Source organism: Odocoileus virginianus, chromosome 23, assembly GCF_023699985.2.
Source record: "Odocoileus virginianus isolate 20LAN1187 ecotype Illinois chromosome 23, Ovbor_1.2, whole genome shotgun sequence".
Lineage (NCBI taxonomy): Eukaryota > Metazoa > Chordata > Mammalia > Artiodactyla > Cervidae > Odocoileus > Odocoileus virginianus.
The window spans coordinates 12,666,605-12,691,863 of record NC_069696.1 but is presented as its reverse complement, the minus strand read 5'-3'; the positions used below and the strand labels follow the sequence as shown (position 1 = coordinate 12,691,863).

Sequence of the window (25,259 nt, the reverse complement as noted above, 5' to 3'; positions counted from 1 at the left end):
CTGAAGCACACACTGGAAAAATGCAAAGCTGCAGAGTGGGTCCTGAATCCTGACAACAGGGATATGAACAAATGAGCACACTCCATCTGTACAGCTCTAACACACAGATGCAGGAATTACTTTAAACACGAAGGACAAGCCTAACGTTTTGTTCTCCACGTTTTTCGATATGGCTTTACTGAGTCATGGCGCCAACCTGGATTCTGCAACGCTCGGTAAATCGCTGCTGTTGTGGCTGAGCTGTAATGTTAACCAACCAATTTAAAACCATTACCGACACAGAAGCATGTATTTAGAGATTTTGTGCCAACTGAGAAACCACACAGTTTCTCGGTCATGTGTACAGGATACTCTATATGGAATGCTAAATACTCAAAACCACACTGGTTTTTGGGGTTACCTTTCTTGATTGCTCATTTTGGCATACATGGCTTTAACCAATTCCGGGCTCTTCAGAAAATGGTCTGTAATAATCAAGAACCTAAGAGAAAAGGAGGAAAGGGTTAGGTTACTAGAAACATAGTAAAACAGACAAGGCCTCATCTACTTTATAAGCATAGTTTATACATAAAGTACTCCTGTTGAATTTTTGATTAGCTTCAATTAATCTTCAAATGTTTTAAGAGGGTCACATACTATTTTTCCATTAGCAGTGAAAAGAAAATAAAAACCCTCAAAATACTTTTCTCCAATTTTACTTCTAAAAACTTTATCGCAGTGATTCAAATTTATTAAATTCAAGGAAAGGTCCTACCATAGTTTTTACTAATATCTAAGTTACAAAAGGAAATAGTTCACTGTAGTTTAAATGATAAAATGAAATTTAGCTACAAGGTCAGGTATAACAAAACACATTAAACTGTTTTAGTCAAAAGCGTAGTGTTAAGATTAACCAGAGAAACAGACATGTCCTACTTTTTACTGAAACATATGCCACCAACAGTCATGAATTCTGGCTTGATTATCTACTCCTTAAGCACTCTCAAGTTACCACGAAAACATCCTCACTGTCAAGCAATGCACTCATCGAAACTCAGAGATCAACTTGGGGAAGCCCTGAGGCAAAGATTATAAGCATACTTCTTCAAAGTACTACTCTGACAACTAAAAAGATTGAGGAGTACTATTAATTAACTCTGAATCATATTTACCAGAGGGTATCTGAAGACTTAAGAACTAAGGAATATACTGCTCATAACCAAGGTTAGTACTAAGCATGACAGTAAAGCATTAACTATATTGACAAACACAGTTTAATCACTTCTTAGTAAATAACATCGTACAAGTATACCTTTTAAGTATGATAGTCAAATGAAACATATTAACTACCATAACATAGCGTCACTCCACATAAAAACAAAACCGAAACACATATTCTATTTCTCCCATAACCTTTCAAATAACTGAACAACACCGACATAAAATATTTCTAACAAAATGAATAATATTCAAGATTCTCAATTTTCACATCAACTTAGGCAGGTCATCTAAGTGCGACAACAGAAGCTCAGCCTATCAAGCCAGACATACAAACTGTGATCCTAAAGCTCATTCATAAACCACCTACTTGGAGCTCAAAATATCTTCCCTCAAGAACTTTCATTCAAAAATGCAATGTTCCAAATACTGTGTGTAAGGGGCTAGGTCCCAGCCCCAATTCCAAACTCTTAACAGTGAAGAAAGACACATGCACAGATAGGTAATCAGAGAAAAACGTCTTCAGTGTAACATACAGACACACATCATGGATTACAGGAACAGCAGAGTTTATCTAAGGAGAGGGCTGGAGGGTGGTGGGGAGAGAGGTAATGGATGGGGCAGGGAAATCAAGAGTCGGTGAATCCCTAGTTGAAGAGGGAAGGAAGAACATTTAAATTAGAGGTGACAGAAAAGGACCTGAAGAGGCAACATGAGAGAAAGAAGAGCAGTGTGCTCTTGCTATTGTTAAGTCATTAAATCGTGTCCGACTCTGTGATCCCATGGGCTGTAGCCCACCAGGCTCTTCTGTCCATGAAATTCTCCAGGCAAGAACACTGGAGTGAGTTGCCATTTCCTCCTCCAGGGAATCTTTCCAAACTAGGCATCAAACCCATGTCTCCTGAATCACAGGCAGATTCTTTTACCACTGAGCCATCGGGGAAGCCCCATTTTCACTGTAGAACTATTTAAAGGATAACAACTGTCATTCATAATTTATCAATACAAATATAGGCAGGAAAAAAGTATTCTGTCTGGACACCCATACAGACAACTGGAATTCTTTGCTACATTACCTTACGGCACAACACTGAATGTCATAATCCTGGCTGCAAACAATATTATACACACAAAGCAATGAAGATGGAATACCAGTGGAAGGTAGGTTTTTTCCTTACAACTCAAAAGTGGTCATTTAAATAGTTGTCAATTACCTGGTAAGTTTTTATTATGTTAGCTGCTGGGCCTGTTTTTCTAAATATAATATTACTCTCTGTCCTAGGCTGCTTCACAAAGTTACAAGTAAACTCTCAACTTTCACTCAGATTTCATCACACTGACTTTCTTACCCAATATCTGCTCCAGGGAAGAACCAAAGATAAAGACTTTCATAACCAGAAGAGATCCAATCATGGTTAACATTTTCTAAGTGACAAAATTCAAATGTGTGATTAAATTCTTATAGAATTTATAAATTCTTATAGAATTACTACTTCTGTAAATGCAAAAATTTTGTGGTAATATTTTATGAGGGAGGTGGGGTCCCACTAATCTGAAACATAAAATGCCACAAAGACATTTTACAGCCTGTAAGTAATACTCCAACTTTATGGAAAAACAGAACAAATTACCTTGGGAGAGGATCAAAAATACACTCCATCCAAAGCAGAAGTCCAAGTAGAAAGGGCATCAGAGAAAGACATATTTACTTTACAAACAAAAAGGGCTAGAAATGGGATCCATTCCTAAGGCTTTTCTTGTTTTTTTCAACATATGTTAAACTTTAACTTATTGTTCAATTGTTGTAATTCAAGTTTGTGCTCAGAACCTTTACCAGGACAGTGGCGTCAGCATGTTCTCAAGCAGCCGCATTGTCTCACAAGACACTTACGGCCACTCCGACTCAGGCTGCTTCCGGTGAGCTTCCACGACATCAATCGCAATGTTGAGGTTTTCTTCCAGCTCCTTCATTCTTTCAGAATTCAGGGACGTGAACAAAATCATTGACGAGTAGGCAACAATTTTTCTGTCTGGATGATTTAGGCAAGATCTTCCAAATAAAGAAATCAGGGTGTTAGCCCAATAATAAAATATGACAACTCATAAATGACAATAGTCCAACTAACAAATTCAGTATACACTGACATTTCTAAGGATTTAATGAAGAATAACAACTTTGAAACATTATTTCTGGCAAAAATAGCAAATATAAAATTAGTCACAAAACAAAGTATCCGATATGAAAGCTGCAGTTGACTCAGAAGCAAAAAGCAAATAACATCTGCTTAAAGAAAAAAATAAAGTGATTAATTTATAAAGCACTGAAACGCTCATTCTTATTAGCAAGAAAAATTAAAAGGCAAAAAAAGATACTTCCAAGACTATAGGCATTTCTTTAACAGTTTGAGAGACAGAATGTGCCAGGGAAAGATGATAGATGGAGAACTTGGGAGTCAAAAGCCTCAGGATAACTCCTGGTTCCTCCATTTATCAGGTGTGTGACCTTAAAAGTGTCACTACATTATCAACTGTCAATTCTATTACGGTCATGCACTATGGCAGGACTTCTTTTCATTTAAACCTCATAATACTCTTTTGGAGGAGGTAGTACCCTTTTTCACAGATGAAGAATGTGTTGACTTTACTTGCCCAAGGGCACAAAGCCAATACCTGCCAAAGCTGAGTTCAAACCTGGTTGTATCTGTCTCACAAACGCATAGAGTGAAGTCACATAACTTGTTTCAGTGTGTTTTTTGACACAAAAATGGAACACGATAGTACCAGGTCTGAAACCAATGTAAAACCACCAGGTAAAAAAAAAAAAAACCACCAGGTAAACTCCGGCTGCCCTGTTCAGGACCTCTCCTGTGTTCCTATGACACCTGGCCTCCCGAGTCACATCCCTTCTTACACAATGACATGTCTCCAGTATGGGCTTTGGGGAGTAGTGGATATCCTAAGTTACCCTTCCTCCAATCAGCTAGTTCAGAACTTGGCAGATATGAGATGCTCAGAGAGTTTTCAAGGAACACATTATCAAAAGTGAGCAGTGTTTATTTCTATAGCTTGAATTCCACAACTCTTCCTTCCAACCTAAGCTCAATTATTACTAACCATGAAGATTTTTTGCCTTCAACTCTAGTATCTGCAGGAGTTTGAGAACCAGTTACCAACACAGTGAGCTAGAGATAACACGAGCATTTACCTCATCCTAACTCTGTAGAGATGAGCCCAGAAAACCTCACAATCACGGCACAGAGTTTGGGCAGCTGGTATTTCAAAAGTGTAGACTTGGATCCCAAGGGCAGCACTGGGCTCCCGCTGCAGCTGCACCATTTATCAATGATAAGCATCAGTTCCATCATTTGTCCAGATGGGGACAGTACCGCCTGCCCTGCAAGTACGTTGTTGTTGTTGTTCAGTCACTAAGTCGTGGAGCCTGCCCTCTGTCCATGGGATTTCCCAGGCAAGAATACTAGAGCAGGTTGCCATTCCCTTCTCCAGGGGATCTTCCCCACCAAGGGATCAAATCCATGTCTCCTGCACTGCAGGTGGATTCTCTACGGCGGAGCCCCCAGGGAAGCACAGGGATGTTATACAGGACGGGAAATACACTGTGACAGCACTCCGGGGATCTGAACAGCCGCTGCTCTGGTGCGTACACTGTGGCCACCACAGAAGACACCCCTGGGTGGCAGCGGACCCTGGATCAGAGGCAAGCCTCCTGCTCCTGGCCAGGCCTTTCCTATGGCCACCACCAGCCCACTTTGCACCTCAAGGCTCCATTTCTTATGCGCCAACACGGCTGAGCAACGCAAAGCATTAAGCACCAGAAACAGTGCCATGAACCAACTGAGACAAACACACTGATCTTCCAACCTCTTACACTTGTCCATATCTACCAAAATGCACAGCACTGTATTGAGCACATAAGAAATGTCAATAAATATGTGATTAATTCATCACCCATACTTCAATGCTTTATCATTTTTTCTTTTAAATTTTTTCCTTATTAAAAAGTATCCTTAATGATATTTACTTTAACCAAAACATTTATTCACATAAAGTAAAAACCGACACATGATGAAGGGCACACACCTTAAGTATACAGCCCAGTGAATTACTAGGTATGCACACACCTATGTGGCCACCACCCAGATCAAGATGCTGAACATCCAACCCGGAGACGCCCTCACGCCTTCTCCCAGCAGAACTCGCCACCACCCACCAAGAGCAACTACCGTCCTGAGTTCTATTACCAAGGTTAGCTCTTCCTGTTTTGGAACTTCACATAAGTGGAGTGATATAACTACAACCTTCTCAGAAGTCAGAAAAACTCTTATCAATATACTCACAAGAAGAGCTCTGGGAATGCATGCATCCAAACAACAGACTGGGAGTCTTCATTCCGTGAGGCGATGTTCCCTAGAAACTGCAGGCCACAGCGAAATGCTGAGGGTTGACAAGAGCAAAACAGATTTGTGACGAAAAGAGTTTTAACTCACTAAAAATATATCCTAAGAAGAAATATTCTCATATTATTCAACAAGAAGTGTCTGTTAGCTTCTCTCAACTACGAAAGTCTCTCACCACAGTGAAACTTTGGGCATAACGTCAATATTAAAATACCTTACCAAAACCATACATGCTGCTGTTGTTTAGTCTAGAAGTCATGCCTGACTCTTTGTGATCCCAGAGACTGTAGCCCACCAGGCTCCCCTGTCCATGGGGTTTCCCAGGCAAGAATAATGGAGTGGGTTGCCATTTCCTTCTCCAGGGGATCTTCCTGACCCAGGGATCAAATCCGAGTCTCCTGTATTGGCAGGTGGATTCTTTGCCACTGAGCCACCAGGAAAGCCCTCACCAAAACAATATTCTTATACAAAATTAATTAACTTTTAAAAAAGACTGTAAGTGTAGGCACAAATTTACCTGTAATCACATTAAACATCACTGGAATATGTGTTCCAATTGAAACAGTCACCCTTAGATTGGATTTAAAACATACATGTAAAATACAAAGCTACAGAAGCAAATACTAGGCTACAAAGGTAGTCATACACCACTTAAAATCAGACATAATGAACTTTAAGGCAAAAAGCATTATTGGAAGGTTTTTTAAAAAGTCATTTCAGAATTAATTTATCAGAAAGGCACAATTTTAAATTGGAATCACCTAATAATATATATATTATTATCAAATTTATATCAAATATTATATATATAATCAAATATATATAAAAGAAAAACAGACAAAAGTATAGAGCAAAGAGAAAAATTCAGTTAAATTCAGCAATAACAATATACTCCTCCCAGTAAATTATAAAACAAACAGACACAACGATCAGCATATTTAGAAGATTTGAGTAAGATTTAGTAACAACTTGGTTGACATATTTAGACTATTTCAACAAATAAAACTGCAGAATTCTGGACAAAACCCAGCATGCTGTCAAGTGCAGGCAAGGACATGGAGTGGCAGGAAATGCTGGTTCACTGCGGGTGGGAATGAGGCTCACGTAGCCACTTCATGAGACAGTCTGGTGGCTCCTTACAAACCCAAACATACTCTTAGCACACAACTCGACAATCGTACTCTGTGGTATTTACCCAAAGTAAATGAAAATGTATGCCCATACAACCCTGCACATGAATGTTTACAGCAACTTTACTCCTAACTGCCAACACCTGGAAGCAGCCAAGACGTCCTTCAGTAGGCAAATGGATAAATAAACTGAGGTCCATCCAGACAAAGGAGTATTATTCAGTACTAGAAAGAAATGAGCTACCAAGCTATGAAAAGGAACATCAAACACATATTACCAAATGAAAAGCCAATCTGAAAAAGCTACATACTGCATGAGTCCAATTCTACGACATTTTGGAAAAGACAGAGCTATGGAGACAGTAAGAAGACAAGTGGCCGCCAGGGGTTAGGGGACAGGAGCGGGTTTGTGAACAGGTGGAGCAGAGGGTTTTTAGGGTAGTGAGACTTCTCTACACAATGTTACAATGATCGATACATGTGCTACACATCTGTCCAAACCCACAGAACATATATATGTGTAGGTGTTATTGCTGTTCAGGCGCCAAGTTGTGTCCAACTCTTTACAACCCCATGGACTGCAGCCCGCCAGGCTCCTCTGTCCATGGGATTGCCCAGGCAAGAACACTGGAGTGGGTTGCCATTTCCTTCTCCAGGGGATCATCAAATCCACATCTCCTGCTTGGCAGGCAGATTCTTTACCGCTGAGCCACCGGGAAGTCCATGTGTCTACATACACATACGTATATAGGAAAAAGCACTAAAGCCCATGGGAAAACCACAAGATTGTACTACACACACACCAGACTGGCAAAAATTTCAGTCGGAAAATAACAAAGCATTCATGAGAACGCAACACACTAGGAACTAAAGGTTCTCTGAAGTCCTTTACATCAGTGAACAAAGCACATTTGAATTATTTTTGCGTGAGAACCAGCTACCAACTGCCGCCTCTTAACTTCTCGGGCCTGCTCTGCAGACATGAAGGCGGGCCTTCAGACAGCTCCTCCATCAGCTGGCCTGGCCCGCCCTGTGGGGAAGGGGGAGCTCCCCTCTGGTTCTGGGGGCGTCCTCTGGCCAGGCTTCTCCTGCTTCTCTGGGCTCAGCTCCTGCGGGAACAGCTTCTCCAGCGACGCGCTTGCACACAGCAGGACAACCAGCAGTGTTCAGTGGCAGGAGCTTCCTCAGGACACTTCGAAGCCCGTTCCACGTCCTGGAAGCGTCCTGTGGACGACATGCCCCTGCACCCCAGAGAGTGGGTGTCCAACAGGTTCCACCACCATCAGCCCTCAGCAACTTCAGCACCACCGCGCCCTCCCCAAGGAGGCCTGGATCTCAGACCTCAGGGGGCAGGGGGGGGAGCCTCTCCTGAGACACTCATCCCAGCCCTGCGGCCCTGGCCGCTCCTCCTGTGTGCAATTCCTGTGTTCTTTGGCATTCTCCTTACTTCTTAGTATCAATCCCCTGTTATTTCAAGCCTTTGTTGTAGTTAGTAATTCTTTCTTTCAAATTTTCCCTATGCGAATTGCAGTGTGGTTTCCGTCTCCTGGTTGCACCCCAGCTGGTTCAGAGACAGCGACAAGGGCCCAGGGCAGCAGGAAGGGAAACGGGAGCAGGAAAAGATGTTGTCAAGCACAGCCTTGGAAAACACGCTCAGCTCAACCCACCAGGACCATATCGTCAAAGAAGCCGAACTATCCTTCAACAAAGAAAATTTAATATATGGCCATTAGTTAAACTAAAAAGGCATGACTGAGGTAACACGGAGGTTAAGGCTACCAGAAACAACCAGTCACCACCCTTAAAACTGGAGGCCCAAGGGTACGAGGACGAGGCTCTGAGCACCCAGAAGCCTGGCGGCTCCAGAGGGGCCCAGACCTCTGGGGAAGGGCTGCCGCGCTGGTACGTCTAGAGCCCTGAGCACGGCCTCAGCAAGAGCCAGGCTGGCTGACAGGTGTCTCAGAGGGAAAACCAAAAGGCTCCCAGGGGAAGGGAGCTGGATCAGGGGCTGTTCAAGAGAGACCCAAGTAGGGAGCAGTCGCTCTTCCTCCTGCTGCCTCCACTCACCCATGAGATCCTCTGCTGGCTGAACCTCACAGAACACAGAGGAGACACGAGTTTGTGGACACCCCTTACCCCAGCAACACCGAACGGCACAGACGGCTAAGCTCAAAGCTGCGTAACGACAGCCTCGGAACCAGAGCAAAGCTTAACACTGGACAATCAGGAATGCAACTCACACCGTTCTAAGTGTTTTATTTTACATACGTTCTTATTTATTATAACTTCCACCATATGGTAGGTATCGTCATCTCCATTTTACAGGTGAAGACATGGAGGCACAGTGGTCAAGCACATGGCCCAGGTCAGCAACAAGCCAGGGCCCTGGTCCACAGTGGCTACTGCCCCAGACCAGGGAGGGCAGCCCGCCAGCCACTTCTCATGGGCACCCAATCCTGATATACAGTCTGAGGTCACAGACACTGCCGTGGAAGCCTGCACGCCCACCCCTGCCCCAGCCCCTCCTCAGCTCATACCTGAGACCGCAGGCCAGTGCCCACAGGCCCTAGCTACACCTGGCACCCACGCTGAGGGGTCAGCGCCCATAGCCTCCCGTTTGCTGGACCCAAAGTGGTTCCCTTGGGGCCAGGGCAGCCCATACATACAGAATGGAGTGTGATGAGAACCTGGGTGGAGACAGCAGGACACTTTTGAGGAACGAACACCAGCATGAACACAGCCTCGAGAACCTAGGCGGGAGGTCAGAGGTGACAGTGGCAACAAGCATGTGCTGTTTCCTAAGAGCGGACACCCGTGTGCTGTCTGCATCATCTCACTGAACGCCACAATACCGTCGTGGACTCGGGGGTAGCATCATCCCCTGTGCACGTCACCACGGCTCAGAAGGTCGGGTCACTGACCCGGGCCACCAAGCCCGCAAGTGGCAGGAGCAGGACGGGTGAGAACAAGCTGCAACTCTTCCGAGGGACCGGGGCCAGCTCATCAGGAAGGAGCCACAGGGGAAGCTGGGGGGAAACCAGGCCCTGCTCCCCCAAGGGAAATCCCGCCAGGCAGCGCCCAGGGGACATCACCAAGGGCAGAGGACTTGCAGGCCTCCATCCTCCTAGATGCCTGCTCTGCTGGGCACGCGGGGCTCTGTCCGCAGGCTCCCGGAACCCAGGCCTCCCTTCAAAGCCCGCCGCTGCTGCTCCAGCACCTCAGAGGCAGAGCGGCTGTGAAGACGGAGAAGGCTGCAGCATGCGAGCAGTGAGGGCTAGTCACTTATTCAGAGCAAGGCGACAACGGGCCACTCAAAGAGGAGTTGCGAAACTGTGGCCAGAAAGCAAAACACTGAGATAAAAAACTATGCAAACAAAATGCTGAAGCAAGACCCTCAAAACTGAATTAAGTTAACATTTAATCTAAAATAAAGCAGGATGCAAGACTGAAAGCACACATTCACACCCCTACACACAAACACTGAAGATGACTGGAAAAAAGCGTCTAATGTAGCCTGCACAGACGACGACAATTATTTTTCTTCTCACTTTTTTGAGCTTTTAAACATTCCTCTATAAGTCCGCCAAGAAGAGTGCCTGACTGACTCATGACCTGCCATGGGATGGAAAAAGGGTGCTGGCTTACATTATTTGTCAAATTTGGACAAAAAGATAAATTCTTATAGAAATTAAATAAGGAGAAATTACTGGACAAAGGGATGAGCTAAGGAGTAAATCCTGTTACTCTGATTTTTCTTTTGCCTAACCCTCTTTGCAATCAGATGAAAAACAGTTTTGACAGTAACTCCAGAGATGCATATTAAAATAGGCCTTTTTAAAAATTTATTTATTTAAAAAATTACTCTATAATAAAATTTTATAAAATGTTCATAATTTTAAAATCTTCATTTTAATCTTGTCATAGTTTAAAATGACATTAATATTTCTTCTGAATATTTCAGAATATTAACACTGAAATCTTTGTAAAATTTTAACACACTCAAGAAGAGTCAACAATATAAGTTAGTCTGAAAGCCAACGAACCCAGCAACTCATCAGGCAACTAAAAATTAGCTCTCTGAATCAGAACACAATTCTGGGAAGGAAAAGGTTTAAAGATGTCCTAGAAACAAGAAAAAAAACTCAAGGCAAGTACAAATGACAGTTTACTTTTACCAAACAGCTTATCAACTGATCTTTATGTAAATATTGCAAATGTTACAAAGCCCCTCAAAAAGCCCAACATTATTTTTATAGATTAGGGAAGAACAAAGGCCAAAAACAACACCAATAACTCAATTAAAATAACTCATGCCTATGTTTACATAAAATTTGATGAGCATAAGATATTCGTCACACCACTGCAATTATTCTCTGAAAATGATACTCTAAATATTATTTTGACAACGTAATTATAGTTCTTACCTCAAGAGCGGTAACAAAACTCTGGCACCAATACCCAGCTAAAAATCTATGAAGAATAAGGTTCTCACAGAAAAAGAATCAAAAGATAGTACAGGCGCTGTATTAGGAGCTAGAACACTTTTTAAAAAAAGATTTGTATTAGGTTTGAACTAATGCACTATAAAATGTGTTTAAGTTTCATGTGGCACCAAAGTTTCATTCTTGAATTCCAAATAAGAGTAACATCACTGGCTGCCTCTTTCAAGAAGGCATGAAAAACATCACTTCCATTCTCCTCCCTGCCTCAGTAATATCCTTCCAACTCCATTAATAAACAGAAGTTATCTACTTGAAATCAACACAACTGAAAAACTAAGGAGACCTAAGTAGATGGGAGGGATGTCCCATACTCATGGACCAGAACACTCAGCATCGTTAAGATGGCAGTTCTTCCCAAGCGGGTCTACAGATTCAACATAACGCCTAGTATCCACAATAGATAAATAGCTCTCACAACCTGACAATGAAATTTAACAGCCCAATTAAAAACTGGGCAAAGAATCTGAATAGACAGTTCCCCAAAGAAGATATATAAATAACCAAAAAGCACATGAGAAGATGTTCAACATTGTTAGTCATTAGGGAAACGCAAATCAAAACCACAATGAGATACCACTTCACACCCACAAGGATGACTATAATCCAAAGAAAGGAAAACAAATGTCAGCAAGGATGTGGAGAAACTGGAACCATGCTGGTGAAAATATAAAAGCATCAGCTGCTATGGAAAAGGTAGGCAGTTTCTTAAAAATTTAAATATAAAATTGATGTACCAATTCCACTCCTAGGTATATACTCAAAAGAACTGAAAAAAAAACAGGTACTCAGATAAATACACGTACACACATGTTCATGGTAGCACTATTCTAAATAGCCAAAGAGTGGCCCAAGAGTCAAATGATGGAAACAATGAATGAACAGATGAACAAAAATGTGGTCTGTGCATACAACAGAATATCACTCAGTCATAAAAATAAACGAAGCACTGACACATGCTCAATGTGGATGAACCTCAAAAAACATTATGCTAAGTGAGAAAAGCCAGACAAAAAAGGTCACATAATTCTATGATTCCATTTATATGGAAAATCCAGACTTGGCAAACCCATAGCGACAAAACGCAGAATTGTGGTGGCCAGGAGTGGGAAGTGGGACGCAATCTCTCAGGGGGCACGGGCTTTGCCTCTGGGGTGATGAGAACACTTCTGTCAGACAGAGGTGGTGGTTGTACAACACTCTCAATACGCTAAATGCTACCTGACTGTTCACTTTAAAGCAGTAAATTATGTTGTGTGAATGTCCTAGCAGTAAGAAATACATTAATGAACTGATACAACTGCAACTACCTAGACTGTGAACAACTCTCAACGCATCTTACATAGAACAGGTCTATAAAGATCTACTCTCTCTGACTGGTAAATATCAATGAACAGCCAAGCCACCGACCAAACGACTAACTTATCCATCAATGCAAACTAGTTCATTAACAGTTTTGGAAACTGGCTCCTCAGATTTTTCTGTTAAATCACCTATTTGCTTCAGGGAACAGAAAACTGATCCTGAGAAGAAGGGATGGGATAATCTTTTATCCTATACTGTTAACACCAAGTAACCAACCTTCTGCAGCCACTGAGGGACAGAGAAAAGGGACAGCGCTCGAGAAGAACAGTCCAGGGAACAGACGGAGAGCAGGAGAGCACATCGCGTGACACGCTGACAGACGACGGAGCAGAGAGCAGAGAATGCTGAGAGGAGAGCTGATCTCTGCGTGGGTGAGTGGGGACGGGATCCTAGCACAGTGGAGGAGGCCGGCTCCTCACTAATAGTTATTTAATCACAGCGTTTATGCAGCTTCCTCTGGACGTCTTATTTAGGAATCCATCATTACGAGAGAAGCCTACTCCTGCCCACCCCAGTTCCTCAGTTCTGTCAGGGATAACACTACCCACCACATCGTACTTCACAGCAATTACAAAACGTAGTACATTCTGAACTCCCTGTCTGAATTACCATACCACAGTCAGACTTCAAAAATAACTGCCTTTCCAGGCAACAGAGTGAAATCTGTATTTTATTGCTGTTCTTTAATCCTCTAATTTGAGCTCTGAGGCTTTTGTTTTATCATAAAATGGAGCTACAAAAATACTTTTAAATACATAACATTTTAAAACACTTTACAACCTAATCCTACACCCTACCAAATTGAGAATACTCAAGAAATTACTGCTATTTCAAAAAACTTAGAGCAAACATTTTGTGTGCAAATTCTTGCATGATTTAATTAGTTCAAAAAATAATTACAGGGCCTTTCCTGGTGGTTCAGGGGTTAAAGCAAGACCCCGAGTTCCCAATGCAGGGAGTGCCAGTCTGATCCCTGGTCAAGGAACTAAAGATCCCACATGCCATGTGGTGTGAGCCACTCCCAAAAAAAACTTTAAAAAACATAAATAAAATAAAAACAAGTAAGTAAATAATTACAACATCCCAGAGGAAGAATTCTAAATCAAATAGAATGATGCAGGACTCTTAACAAATGCGTCTTAAATGAAAATACTAAGAAATCACAGTAGAATGAGAATTAAGCCAAGCCAGGCAGCACCTCCAACAGCTCACTTAGCCTATTTCCCTTGGGCCTCAGTTTCCAGGCCTGTGAAGAAAAATGATCAGCTCAAATTCTCTACCTTCTCACAGCAGCGTTCCACTAACACTCACAGAAGTACGCTTCACTTTATGTAAGCACAGGCATTAAGAACTGTGTATAAAGTAACTTATAAATCAAATCATATTTTAAATACAGCTGGAAATTTCTCATTTAAAAGTAATGATTCATTGAATTATTACTAAAAAAGAATTTTCTTCACCTCCAATCTAGTACATTTTATAAACTGGATATTTAATACATTTGAAATGTTCTTATTAAATGACAGGTTTACCAACATGTATTTCAATTCTTTGGGTAAAGACATGCATCTGTTAAAATTCTGTTTTTTAAAATATAATGTTATGATAATAATCCCTGTCCAAAGGAGTCATGTTGATGCAAGTAGCCAAAGAACCAAAAACATCCCAAAAGCCTGGAAGGGGTTCCTGTCTTCATATGAAGGAGCGTGGTTTCCTCTTAATCCCACATCAGCAGCTATTAATAATCAGAGCTAACTTCCTTCTCTGTCATGCTATATATCTGACTTATTTAATATATGTAATGCAAGGCTGCCCTCACTGGAACCTAAGCACCCTGAAGACAGACATGTCACTGTTCAGATCATACCCAACACCTAGGAGAGGGCCTGACACATCACACGTGTTAGAAGACACTCCCTCTGCTAGGGCTGCCTTCACAAAGCACCATGGACTGAGGGGCTTGAACAAGAATTTGTTTTCTTCCGGTCAGCAGGCCTGCTTTCCTCTGAGTCCTCTCTCCTCGGCTTGCAGATGGTCACCTTCTGTGTTCTCACGTGCTTAGCCCCCTGCACTTGTCTGTGTCTTAACCTCCCCTTCTTGTAAGGACTCCAGTCTCGTCAGATTAGGGCCCACCCCTGCGACCGCACTTCATCTTAATTATCTCTGTAAAGGCCCTGTCTCCACAGGTAATCACATGTAGGAGTGCACCAAGGGCGAGGACTTTGACATATTAATGCGGGAAGGAGACATAGCCTACAACGGAGGAAAGGAAGTTACTCTAACTTTCTTTTATGATCACTCCTTAATATCAGTAATGAAGTTTCTCGGTTTCACAACATATAGAACATTTGCTCTAATGAACGATGTAATACTCAAAGCAATGATATTTAAATCCTTGTCAAAGATATAAATAATCCACGATTCATACTGTCAGTTACCTGTCAACAGGGAGTCCTGTTCCACTCGCAGTTCACGAAAAAGAAGAATCAAGTCAACAGCAACGCCAATTGTACCCAAGTTCCTGCATAAGGTGTTCAAAAAAGACAAAGTCAGACACATTGCTGTTCTTAAACCTGTACTTTGAATGATGGTCCCAAGAATGCAGAGACCACTGGCTAACAGTTCTTATGGTGGGCGGATTTATGGCCCTCCAAGGTACCCACATCTTAATCTCCTAAACCCATCAATGTGTCGCTTTACGTGGCAAAGGGGACTTCTGCAGTGGTGAGTAAATTAAGGACCTTGAGATGAAAAGACTATCCCAGATTAACCAGGTGGCCCCAGTATATCACACGGGTCTTACAAGAGTCAGAGAAGGTGGCCATGAGCCAAGAAATGCAGGAGCCTCTAGAAGCTGGAAAAGGCCAGGAAAAGACTCTCCTAGAGCCTCCAGAAGGGACTCAGCCATGCTGACCCACTGTAGACTTCTGAATCCCACAACTATGAGATAATAGATCTGTGTTGTGTTAAACCATTAAGCTTTAATAATTTGTCACAGTAGCAACAAGACCCTGACTTGGGTAGCAGAAATGAGGTGCTGCTGTAACAGAGAGAAAATACGTGCAAGTGGTTTTGGGCTTTGGCGACAAGCAGAGGCTGAAAGACTTTTGAGAAGCATGACAGGAAAAGCCAAGACACCTTGAACAAATCACTGGTAGAAATGCGGACACTGAAGGCACTGCTGGTGAGATCCCAGAAGGAAGTGAGGAACAGGGGAGTGGAAACTGGAAGAAAGGCAATCCTTTTTCTACCATGGCAGAGGCTTAGCAAAAGAGGAAACTGGATATTTAGCTGAGCTGATTTCCAAGCAACACACTGATGGTGTGGCCTGATTTCCTCTTGCTACACATGGTAAAAATGCAACGAGGGAGAGATAAAGCAGACTAAAAGGGAGCCAGGTATAATTTGGGAAACTCTTGGTCCATCCAGATAGCAAAAGACACTGAAAACTAGAATATTCACTGTTAGGAAAGTGTGCTCTGGAGAGAAAGCTGAGGGTGTGGCTGAACAACCTTTTGCTAATGACTTCAGTTCAGTTCAGTCGCTCAGTCGTGTCCGACTCTTTGCGACCCCATGAATTGCAGCACGCCAGGCCTCCCTGTCCATCACCAACTCCCGGAGTTTACTCAAATTCATGTCTATCGAGTCGGTGATGCCATCCAGCCATCTCATCCTCTGTTGTCCCTTCTCCTCCTGCCCCCAATCCCTCCCAGCATTAGGGTCTTTTCAAATGAGTCAACTCTTCGCATGAGGTGGCCAAAGTATTGGAGTTTCAGCTTCAACATCAGTCCTTCCAATGAACACCCAGGACTGACCTCCTTTAGGATGGACTGGTTGGATCTCCTCACAGTCTCAGGGACTCTCAAGAGTGTTCTCCAACATCACAGTTCAAAAGCATCAATTCTTCAGCACTCAGCTTTCTTCACAGTCCAACTCTCACATCCATACATGACCAATGGAAAAACCATAGCCTTGACTAGACGGACCTTTGTTGGCAAAGTAATGTCTCTGCTTTTTAATATGCTGTCTAGGTTGGTCATAACTTTCCTTCCAAGGAGTAAGCGTCGTCTTTTAATTTCATGACTGCAATCACCATCTGCAGTGATTTTGGAGCCCAGAAAAACACAGTCAGTCACTGGAAACTGTGTTTCCACTGTTTTCCCCATCTATTTGCCATGAAGTGATGGGACTTGGATGCCACGATCTTAGTTTTCTGAATGTTGAGCTTTAAGCCAGCTTTTTCACTCTCCTCTTTCACTTTCATCAAGAGGTTTTTTAGATCCTCTTCACTTTCTGCCATAAGGGTAGTGTCATCTGCATATCTGAGGTTATGGATATTTCTCCGGGCAATCTTGATTCCAGCTTGTGCTAATGACTTAGAAGAACTCAAAGGTGAGTGTTCAGTCACCCAGAGAGCTCTTTAAGGAGATCAGGCATGTTTCTCATTCCTTCTGGTCATCTCAGCAGAAATCAGGAACAGAGATGGGTTATCTGAGAAAGCTCGACAGCACATCCTGTACTGCTCATTGGTGCATAAATCCCCATGACATACACGTGAGACCCAAGAGGTTTTTACGAATGTTACACCAGTAGAAACCCTGCCAACATGGATGAAATGCACAGAGAAAGAATGAAAGAAGGCTGTTAAACTCCCAAAAGTCTATGAGCAGGAAATAGGCTGATAAAACTATTTGGATGAAAACATATGCTACCCTTACCCTTCAAGAAAAAGGAAGGATGACTCTGAGGGTAAGAGCAAGGGCAGAGCCTCAAGCCACAGAGGATTATTCCCAAGCCTCAAAACCTGAGTTTGCCCAAGTGGATTTTGAAATTGCTTGGGACCAATGACTCCTCTTTTCCCTCAATTTTCTCCTTTTTTAGAGGATAATGTCTAGAACTGTTACCCTATGCCTGTCCCTCCATTGTATTTTGGGAGCAGACAACTTGCTGTCCAGTTCCACGAGCCCAAAGATAAAAAGGAATTCTGTCCCGGAGTGAATCATACCCAGAATCTCAACCATATATAATTCAGACGTAAGATTTGGGACATTTTAGCTAATGAGACTTAGATAAGATTTTGGACTTGAGTTGGTGCTGTAACGGGTCAAGAATTTGAGGGATCTCAGGATGAGATGAACGTATTTTGCACATAGTATGGACATGAATCTTTAGGGGCCAAAGGGTAGACTGTGCTAGGCAAAATAAGGGTCACTGAAAAACGTCCACATACTAAACTTGAAACTTTGAAAGTTACCTCACATGGCAAAAGAGGTGTCATATAAGAAATACATATTTAATCTTTGTCCTCCGGTTCCTGGCACAGAGCTCCTGATATCCTTGAAGTCCCTGTGTGACAGGAAGGGCTCTCGTTAATCCCAACAAGCCCCTTCAACCCTCCTGTTTATGCTAGTAAATTAGATGACTATCATTGTTATTCCTAACAAGCTCCCTTCAACCCTTCTCAGTTTATGCTAATAAATTAGGTGACTATCACTGGGCCTGTAGACAGCTTCAGGAGGGGGCCGCTGCCACAAGAACCAACCATAAGATCAGATCAGACAGCTGAAACTTTCAACCCAACCTCCCATCTCAGAGGAAGGGAAGACAGCTGGAGACTGAGTTCAATTACCATTGGCCAATGATCCAATCAATCGTGTCTATGTAACAGAATTTTCATGAAGAATACTAAACAGTGAGTTTGGAAAGGTTTCAAATGGGCTGATGAACACACCAAAGTGTCTAGAAGATGGCAGGCCTAGAAAAGGCCTAGAAGTCTGCCCTGCCCCATCCTGAGTATCCCTTCCGTGTCTCCCTTTCCAGGACACTTGTAATAGAATGTAAAGTGCTTCCCTGAGTTCCCCGAGTCATTCTACTGAATTATCAAACCTGCGGGTACCCTGGGAAGCCCTGACTTTGTAGTTGGCTGGGCAAAAATGTAGCCTGGGGACCCCGTTCGCCCCTGGCATCAAGTGGGACAGTCCTGTGGGATTGAGTCATGAAGTTACGGGATTTGACATCACTAACTTGAGGTAGTTAGGGTCAGAATGGATTTGAAATGTTGGACTCCGGGCTGCTTTTGGAGAATAAGAACTGGTCAGAAAATACAAGAGACCTTTCTAGGTATGATTAAATTAACAACTTGAAGATGGGAAGATTATCTTGAACTACCTAGGTGGGTCCTTATCAGAGGGACACCAGATGGTCAGAGTCAGAAAGACTGGAAGATGTTACAGTGTTGCTTTGAAGATGGGAAGACTGAGCCATGAAGGAAGGAAAGCAGACAGACTCTAGAAGCTACTAACAGATTAGCAAGAGAATGGATTCTCTGCTAGAGCCTCAGAATGAACCAGCTCTGCTGACACTTCAACTTTAGGTCAGAAAAATGGATTTTGGACTTCTGAACTCAAAAACTGTCAGATAATAATCTGTGTTGGTTTAAGTTACTGTATTTGCAGTAATCTGTAACAGCAGCAAAAGGAACTCATACAGCTCCCTACATTCTTCACTTCTTCTCAACAAGAACCAGAATCAGGCCAAGACATTCACTGCTAAAGACGAGGGTCAGGGTGAGTGTGCAAAGGCGAGGGCCCTCTCGCCCCTCCCCAAGCCCAGGTGGGCAGATGGCACTGCCCCTGTCCTCTTTTTTCAAATACAGGAGTGAAGGGAAACGCGGCTCGGCGCCTGCCTCGAAGAGAAGAAGCTATTCCCTCTTTCTGCCCTTGCCTTTCGGAGAAGGCGATGGCACCCCATTCCAGTCCTCTTGCCTGGAGAATCCCATGGACAAAGGAGCCTGGTAGGCTGCAGTCCATGGAGTCGCTAAGAGTCGGACACGACTGAGCGACTTCACTTTCACTTTTCACTTCTACGCGCTAGAGAAGGAAATGGCAACCCACTCCAGTGTTCTTGCGTGAAGAATCCCAGGGACGGGGGAGCCTGGTGGGCTGCCGTCCATGGGGTCGCAGAGAGTCGGACACGACTGAAGTGACTTAGCAGTAGCAGCCCTTGCCTTTACACGTACAAACAGCTGTCAAGTGACTGGGCGCACTGCCTACTTCTATCGGCCAGATTTCAGGGGAGGAGATAAATGCAACTTCATGACATGCGAATTCTATGAAACTCAAATTTCAATGCTCACAAATGAGGTTTTATTGGAACACAGCATATGCGTTTGTTCACGTACTGTGCATGGCTGCTCTCACAAACAATGGGAGAACTGAACCATCTGACAGAGACCACAGAGCCTGAACTATTCATCTGGCTCTGTGCAGTACCAGCACAGCAACCCCAGCAACAGGGGTCATATTTACAGGCAGGGCTAACTGCTTTTAACAGTCTTCTCTGAGTACTTCCTGAAGTTTCATATGACTCAGGTTGTTTGCTCTGCTGTATTAAATCCCATGTTCCATACAGCCTTGGCAAAAAATAATTCCAGTCCACCCAAAGTGCAATTTTCAGACAAAGGAGATAAAAAGACCTAGGCCCTAAGAGCATCCTACTTTTTAATTAATTCTTTAATAACTTAAAACATCAGAAAAATATGTTTTTCTTGAGATCTGAAGCTTGACAGGCTTGGCAACATCAGCTTTAGTTGAGGTTGACCGGAATCTCTCTTGTATTTCTGACTAGAGGAATGGTTCCTCCAAGAGCTGATGCCCCAAACGGTTAGCATGTCCATTCAGGGGTCTCCTCCCCTCCCCTGTCACACTAGAGGCCTACCTGCCTGGAAAGTGACAAAACAGACTCAGTGCTGGCCTGCTGCATCGAGCACAGAACTAGTTACACTTTCTCAAAGTTAACTGTTGCTACCAAGATTATTACTGTGTCTATCCATTCATCTGCATAGGATGCCATGTTCAATTCTGTGCTGAGGTTAAAGCCTCGCTTCCCCCCCACCCCCGACCCCGTCCTCTCCTTTGATCTAAAGAATCTCATTAATCACATTCAAGCCTCAGGTGTAGACAGTCCAGGCAGTGCAGGGAATCCCTCCACTGGCGTCTGCACCAGCTCGCCTTCACTCATCCTGGCAGTTGACAGCAAGGCCCCTGGGCTCTGTCTGCACTCAAGTCCAGGAAATAAAGGTGAGCATGCTCTATGGCTTCTGACTTCACCTCAAGTAAAAACTTTTAATAAAAAGTAGATTCCATAAAACCAAAGAGGAAAGGTGCTCAGTTCTGGGAGGAGAGTGTAACGTGTAAAAGAACAAGAGCAGCTCAGGGCAATTCTCTCACTCATCTCGGTAATGACATTTCAGTCGCACGTTGTAAGTTAGGTGGAAGTAAGCTGGCAAGTTTACAGGATCTTAAGGAAAGCTGAGAATTTCACGATGTGCTCCCTGTTCAAAGTAAAGACAAGAGCAACTAATTAAAACACAAAAACTAATTAAAATATTTACAACTAATAAGTGAAGTCTAGAACTGCATATGCCTTGAGGCAGGCAGAATCAAAGGAACAAAGTTCAAATCACTTTTATGTAGAAAACCAAATACCTCTAAACTTATAAATACAAGTAAGAAACGGAAGTAATCTTAATGTTAAATGTGCTGTACCTTTATAAATTCATCTAAGAGTCTCCCACGGCGAGTCTTGCAGAGCACTTGTCCCCAAGATGTGGCGACAGTCTGAATCTAAACAGGCAGCTGTGATGCCAAGATCATTTCTACTGGATAAGCCAACATGGCAGAACCAGCACGCACAGACACAAAGAAATACAATCAAAGCATGCATGCGTGCTAGGTAGCTTCAGTCGTGTCTGACTCTTTGTAATCCCATGGACTGCAGCCCACCAGGCTCCTCTGTCCATGGGATTCTCCAGGCAAGAACAATGGAGTGGGTTGCCAGGCCCTCCTCCAGGGGATCTTCCCGACCCATGGACTGAACCCACATCTCTTTCATCTCCTGCATTGGCAGCCGAGCTCTTTACTACTGGTGCCAGCTGGGAAGCCCATATAATCAAAGGCATGTATGTAACAAGAAAGAACAGTAGTACCTGATTGAATTCTGGTTCACAGAACACTCGATACAGGCATTCCGGAGACACCGGAAGCATTCCGTTATCAGCTGCAGACTGGAAGCCAGATGTTCCACTTGGGATGGATCTCTGCAGGCCAGCTCAACAGCATGAGAAGATTTCTTTAAGATATCCAGGACTCTCTGGAAGATAGTCCTGGGTGCTGTTTCTCTGAAAAATGATAAAATTGTTGCACATCAGTTAAAAAAAAAGATTAATTTCCAAACATCCTTTTCAGAACACTGCCTGTATTGATAACTTAATTTTGTGAGGAGGTAGGTTAGGCCTATCTGTTTCAGCTCCTTGATTTATGACACAAAAGAGCTACACAGACTGAGCAATTCACCAACCATTCCCTGTATCATCTTATTGAAGCTTCGCATTAACCTTATGCAGCCAACACTGTCCTTGCCATTTTAAAGATAAGATAACTGAGACAGAGAGAGGAGTCTCAGTAACTTGCCTCATCACTAAGCTCACAACCCTCGGAGCCACAATCCCAACTGAAACTGACTTCCACTCCCCACGACAACCCAAATCCCCATTTACAGTGACTCTTTATGGTCAGTTCTGTAGGCTTTTGAGATTGCACCCAAGTACATTTCGGATTCTTTTGATGACTATGAGGGTTACAGATTTGCTCTCAAAACAGAATCTCTGCATCTCCTGTTCTGGACAGAGAGTATAACCACGTCCTCTGTCACCTAGTATCTGTACCTAAAGTAAAATTATGAGAAAGAAAACCCATGAAGGATTGCCTGGGGGGCAAAACACTGTGCATTCTCAGATACAGCAAGCCAACAGCGGTTTTCCGAGCTTATACACGGTCAACCAGAGAGAAAGGGGCTCGGGGAATGGGAAGGAGGGAAGGAGACAGAAGCAGAGGGAGACACAGAGGGAGAGAGAGAGCTGAGAGCGAGCCAGAGCGAGTGCCCTTCCCGGGAGAGCGTGTGCCTGGGGGAGGCAAGGACCCTGCGCAGTTCCCACCCCCGCAGCCTGCACCTCGCTTCCCACACGCCTCTGACGCCAGGAGCGCTGCCCGTACTGGCTATCATCTCCGAGTTATGAAGAGAAGAATTTTTGTGTGCAACACGGCACCTAAATGCCAGCCAATTTCCTCATTCCGTGAATCCCCTAGAGAAACAAGAGTCTGCTTAAACGGTAGAAGACAGATTGCTGTTAGACAATTGAAGAGATGCTCACAGATCAGTTCTGACCACGTGGGGTTTCTCTCTGTGCTCTCACTGTGGAGTGAAGGGGAACACTTCACCCCTGGATGAAGCCAGACCATGGCGGGGAGGGGTGGAGTGAAGTGCATTTCCACAAAACCACTACCACTGAAGCGCCCCAAGCCACTGAGACACCCCCTCTGGGAGCTTCAGGACCATAAATACTTGTACTCCAAGTGTCATCTTTTCACCTTAAGGATGGACAGAATAAATCACATTATTTATCATGTCTTCTTCCCTGTCTTTGCCTTTAAGAAGTGTGGAGTCAAAGCCACCACCCATATTTAACACTACAAACTCCTCAGTGTGACTCTGAGTGCTAACTGTATTTTTCCTATCTGGCTTTTCCCTCCCCTCCAACTTCCTCCCTTATCTTTTATTTTATCTAGCTGTATTTATTTATTTTTGCTTGGTAACTTGATTTGATTATGGATATCAATAGTATTACATTTCCCCCAATTTATATAATGTTAGACTAAAGTTACACAAAATTTATACACAAAAATTATAGTTCAAGTTTAGTGAATCTCTTTAGAGTTACTCAATGTCTGAAGTCGTGGAGTAATACCCTGAGTGGCAAGCTGGACCAAGTGTGGGCTGTGGAAAGCAAGCAGCCTAAGTCCTATAATTTCTGCTCCAGCCTATGGCTGGTACAGACTTGGAGAAAGAGGACACACCTGCCTATTTTAAAAGATGAGCTACATTTTCATGTTAAATCTGATTTCTAAACATTGGCACCTATTTCAATAATGTAAAAAACACTCTGTGGGCAAAAAAGAAAGAAAGCATGGTTCCCACTTCTTGACCTATGCTCCAAACCAAGGAGAACTTCCATGGGGTATGGGTTGGTTATTTCTGATGACCTACAAAGTATCTTTTTTAAAGCACTTCAAATTTTGTTTCAGAAAGAAACAAGAGTATAAATTAACCAACTAAACTTGGAAAATCACCAATGAAATAACTTGCTCCCCCCTCCCCACCATCAGCCCTCTCTAAACAAGGATCATGAAGCTTTGACTCAGGGTCTCAGTGACTGAGTAACCAACTAAAAAAGTCAAAGTTCAGAGCTGTAGCATAAGTCCAGCCTCAGAAACCAGATAAAACAATGAAGTGTATAAGCCACTTTCAGAGACAATAACATTCACTAACTCCATCAAGACAGCTCTAAAGAGCACTGTTGGTGGGGTGGGGGGGGGGGGAGGAAATTTCCCATTCTACCCATCTTGACTTCTCTAGGCTGGACTAACAATAAAATGGACAGAGTAACAAGAAAAACAGAAATTTTAATTTGTGTGCATGGAGGTCTCCTAGAAGGGGGGACCAAGAAAGTGGGCAGAGCAGGCAGCTTTTATACTTTTTAGACAAGGAAATGATACATTTGTGAGGAATTGACAGAACAAAGAAACAGGCTTGGGTGCTTAGTTAGCGAAGAACCTAACCAGAGTCTGCACTTGGATAGTAAATTCAAGAAGACACCAGGTTTGTTCATACAGGCTTCTGGGTCCTAAATTCGTCTCGGGGGGATAGCGGCCTTCTGCCTCGGGAGTCAGGGAGGGTACCTCTCACATGGAGATTTACTGCCTGCTTTCAGACACAGACAGGAAGGTCAGAGGGGCCCTCCTGCATCAGCTCTTTCTTAAGTAACTTTAATTCAAAAAACTCAACATGCCATTGAGGCTTATTTGGAGAGGCATGCTCTGGGCTCCAACAGTACTAAATATAGAGCAGGCCCTATTAATACACAAAGAAAATACCCAAGGGTTTAAAGAATTCTGAAGAATGCCAAGAGTGATCAAGATTTCTACAACAAAGAATAAGCCTAATTACTTCTATCTGCTCCATCTGCATAAAGTTTTAAAGACATTTATTACTTAATCTTCCAGTCAAATAAAAGTAGAGCTCTACAACTTCAATAATCTGCTACAATAAAGCCTCTTTTTTTCTACTATGATGACTAAGAAGCATGTGTTTACACCTGAGAGAAAGAAGCCAGTGTGGTTTCTTTCAGCCAGTCCTTCGCAAGCTGCCTCTCACATAGGTACCACCTTCCTACTGTGAATGGTCTTCTCTGGTGTCACTCTTTTTAACATCTATTTTACTCAAAACTGCTGTGGAGCACAACAAGAGCTTTGAAATCAAACTATAATGCAAGGAGATCAAACCAGTCAATCCTAAAGGAACTCAAGCTGAACATTCATTGTAAGGACTGATGCTGAAGCCTCCAATACTTTGGCCACCTGATGTGTAAAGCCAACTTACTGGAAAAAAAACCCCTGATGCTGGGAAAGATTGAGGGCAGAAGGGGGAGACAGAGGATGAGATGGTTGGATGGCATCACCGACTCAATGGACACGAGTTTGAGCAAACTCTGAGAGACAGTGAAAAACAGGGAAGCCTGGCATGCTGCAGTCCATGGG

At 43.2% G+C, this 25,259-nt stretch overlaps 1 protein-coding gene across 2 annotated transcripts in view; it reads right to left on the bottom strand.

Moving 5' to 3' along the window:
• ATXN10 (ataxin 10) overlaps positions 1-25,259 on the bottom strand; it is a 140,777-nt gene that overhangs the window by 93,910 nt on the left and 21,608 nt on the right. For both annotated transcript variants that reach the window (XM_070453501.1, XM_070453500.1), the window contains exons 2-6: positions 21,593-21,784; positions 15,045-15,127; positions 5,553-5,649; positions 3,089-3,247; positions 401-481 (exon numbers count right to left, since the gene is read on the bottom strand). In XM_070453501.1, coding sequence (XP_070309602.1) covers positions 401-481; positions 3,089-3,247; positions 5,553-5,649; positions 15,045-15,127; positions 21,593-21,784 — 612 coding nt within the window. The remainder of the gene's footprint in view (positions 1-400; positions 482-3,088; positions 3,248-5,552; positions 5,650-15,044; positions 15,128-21,592; positions 21,785-25,259) is intronic.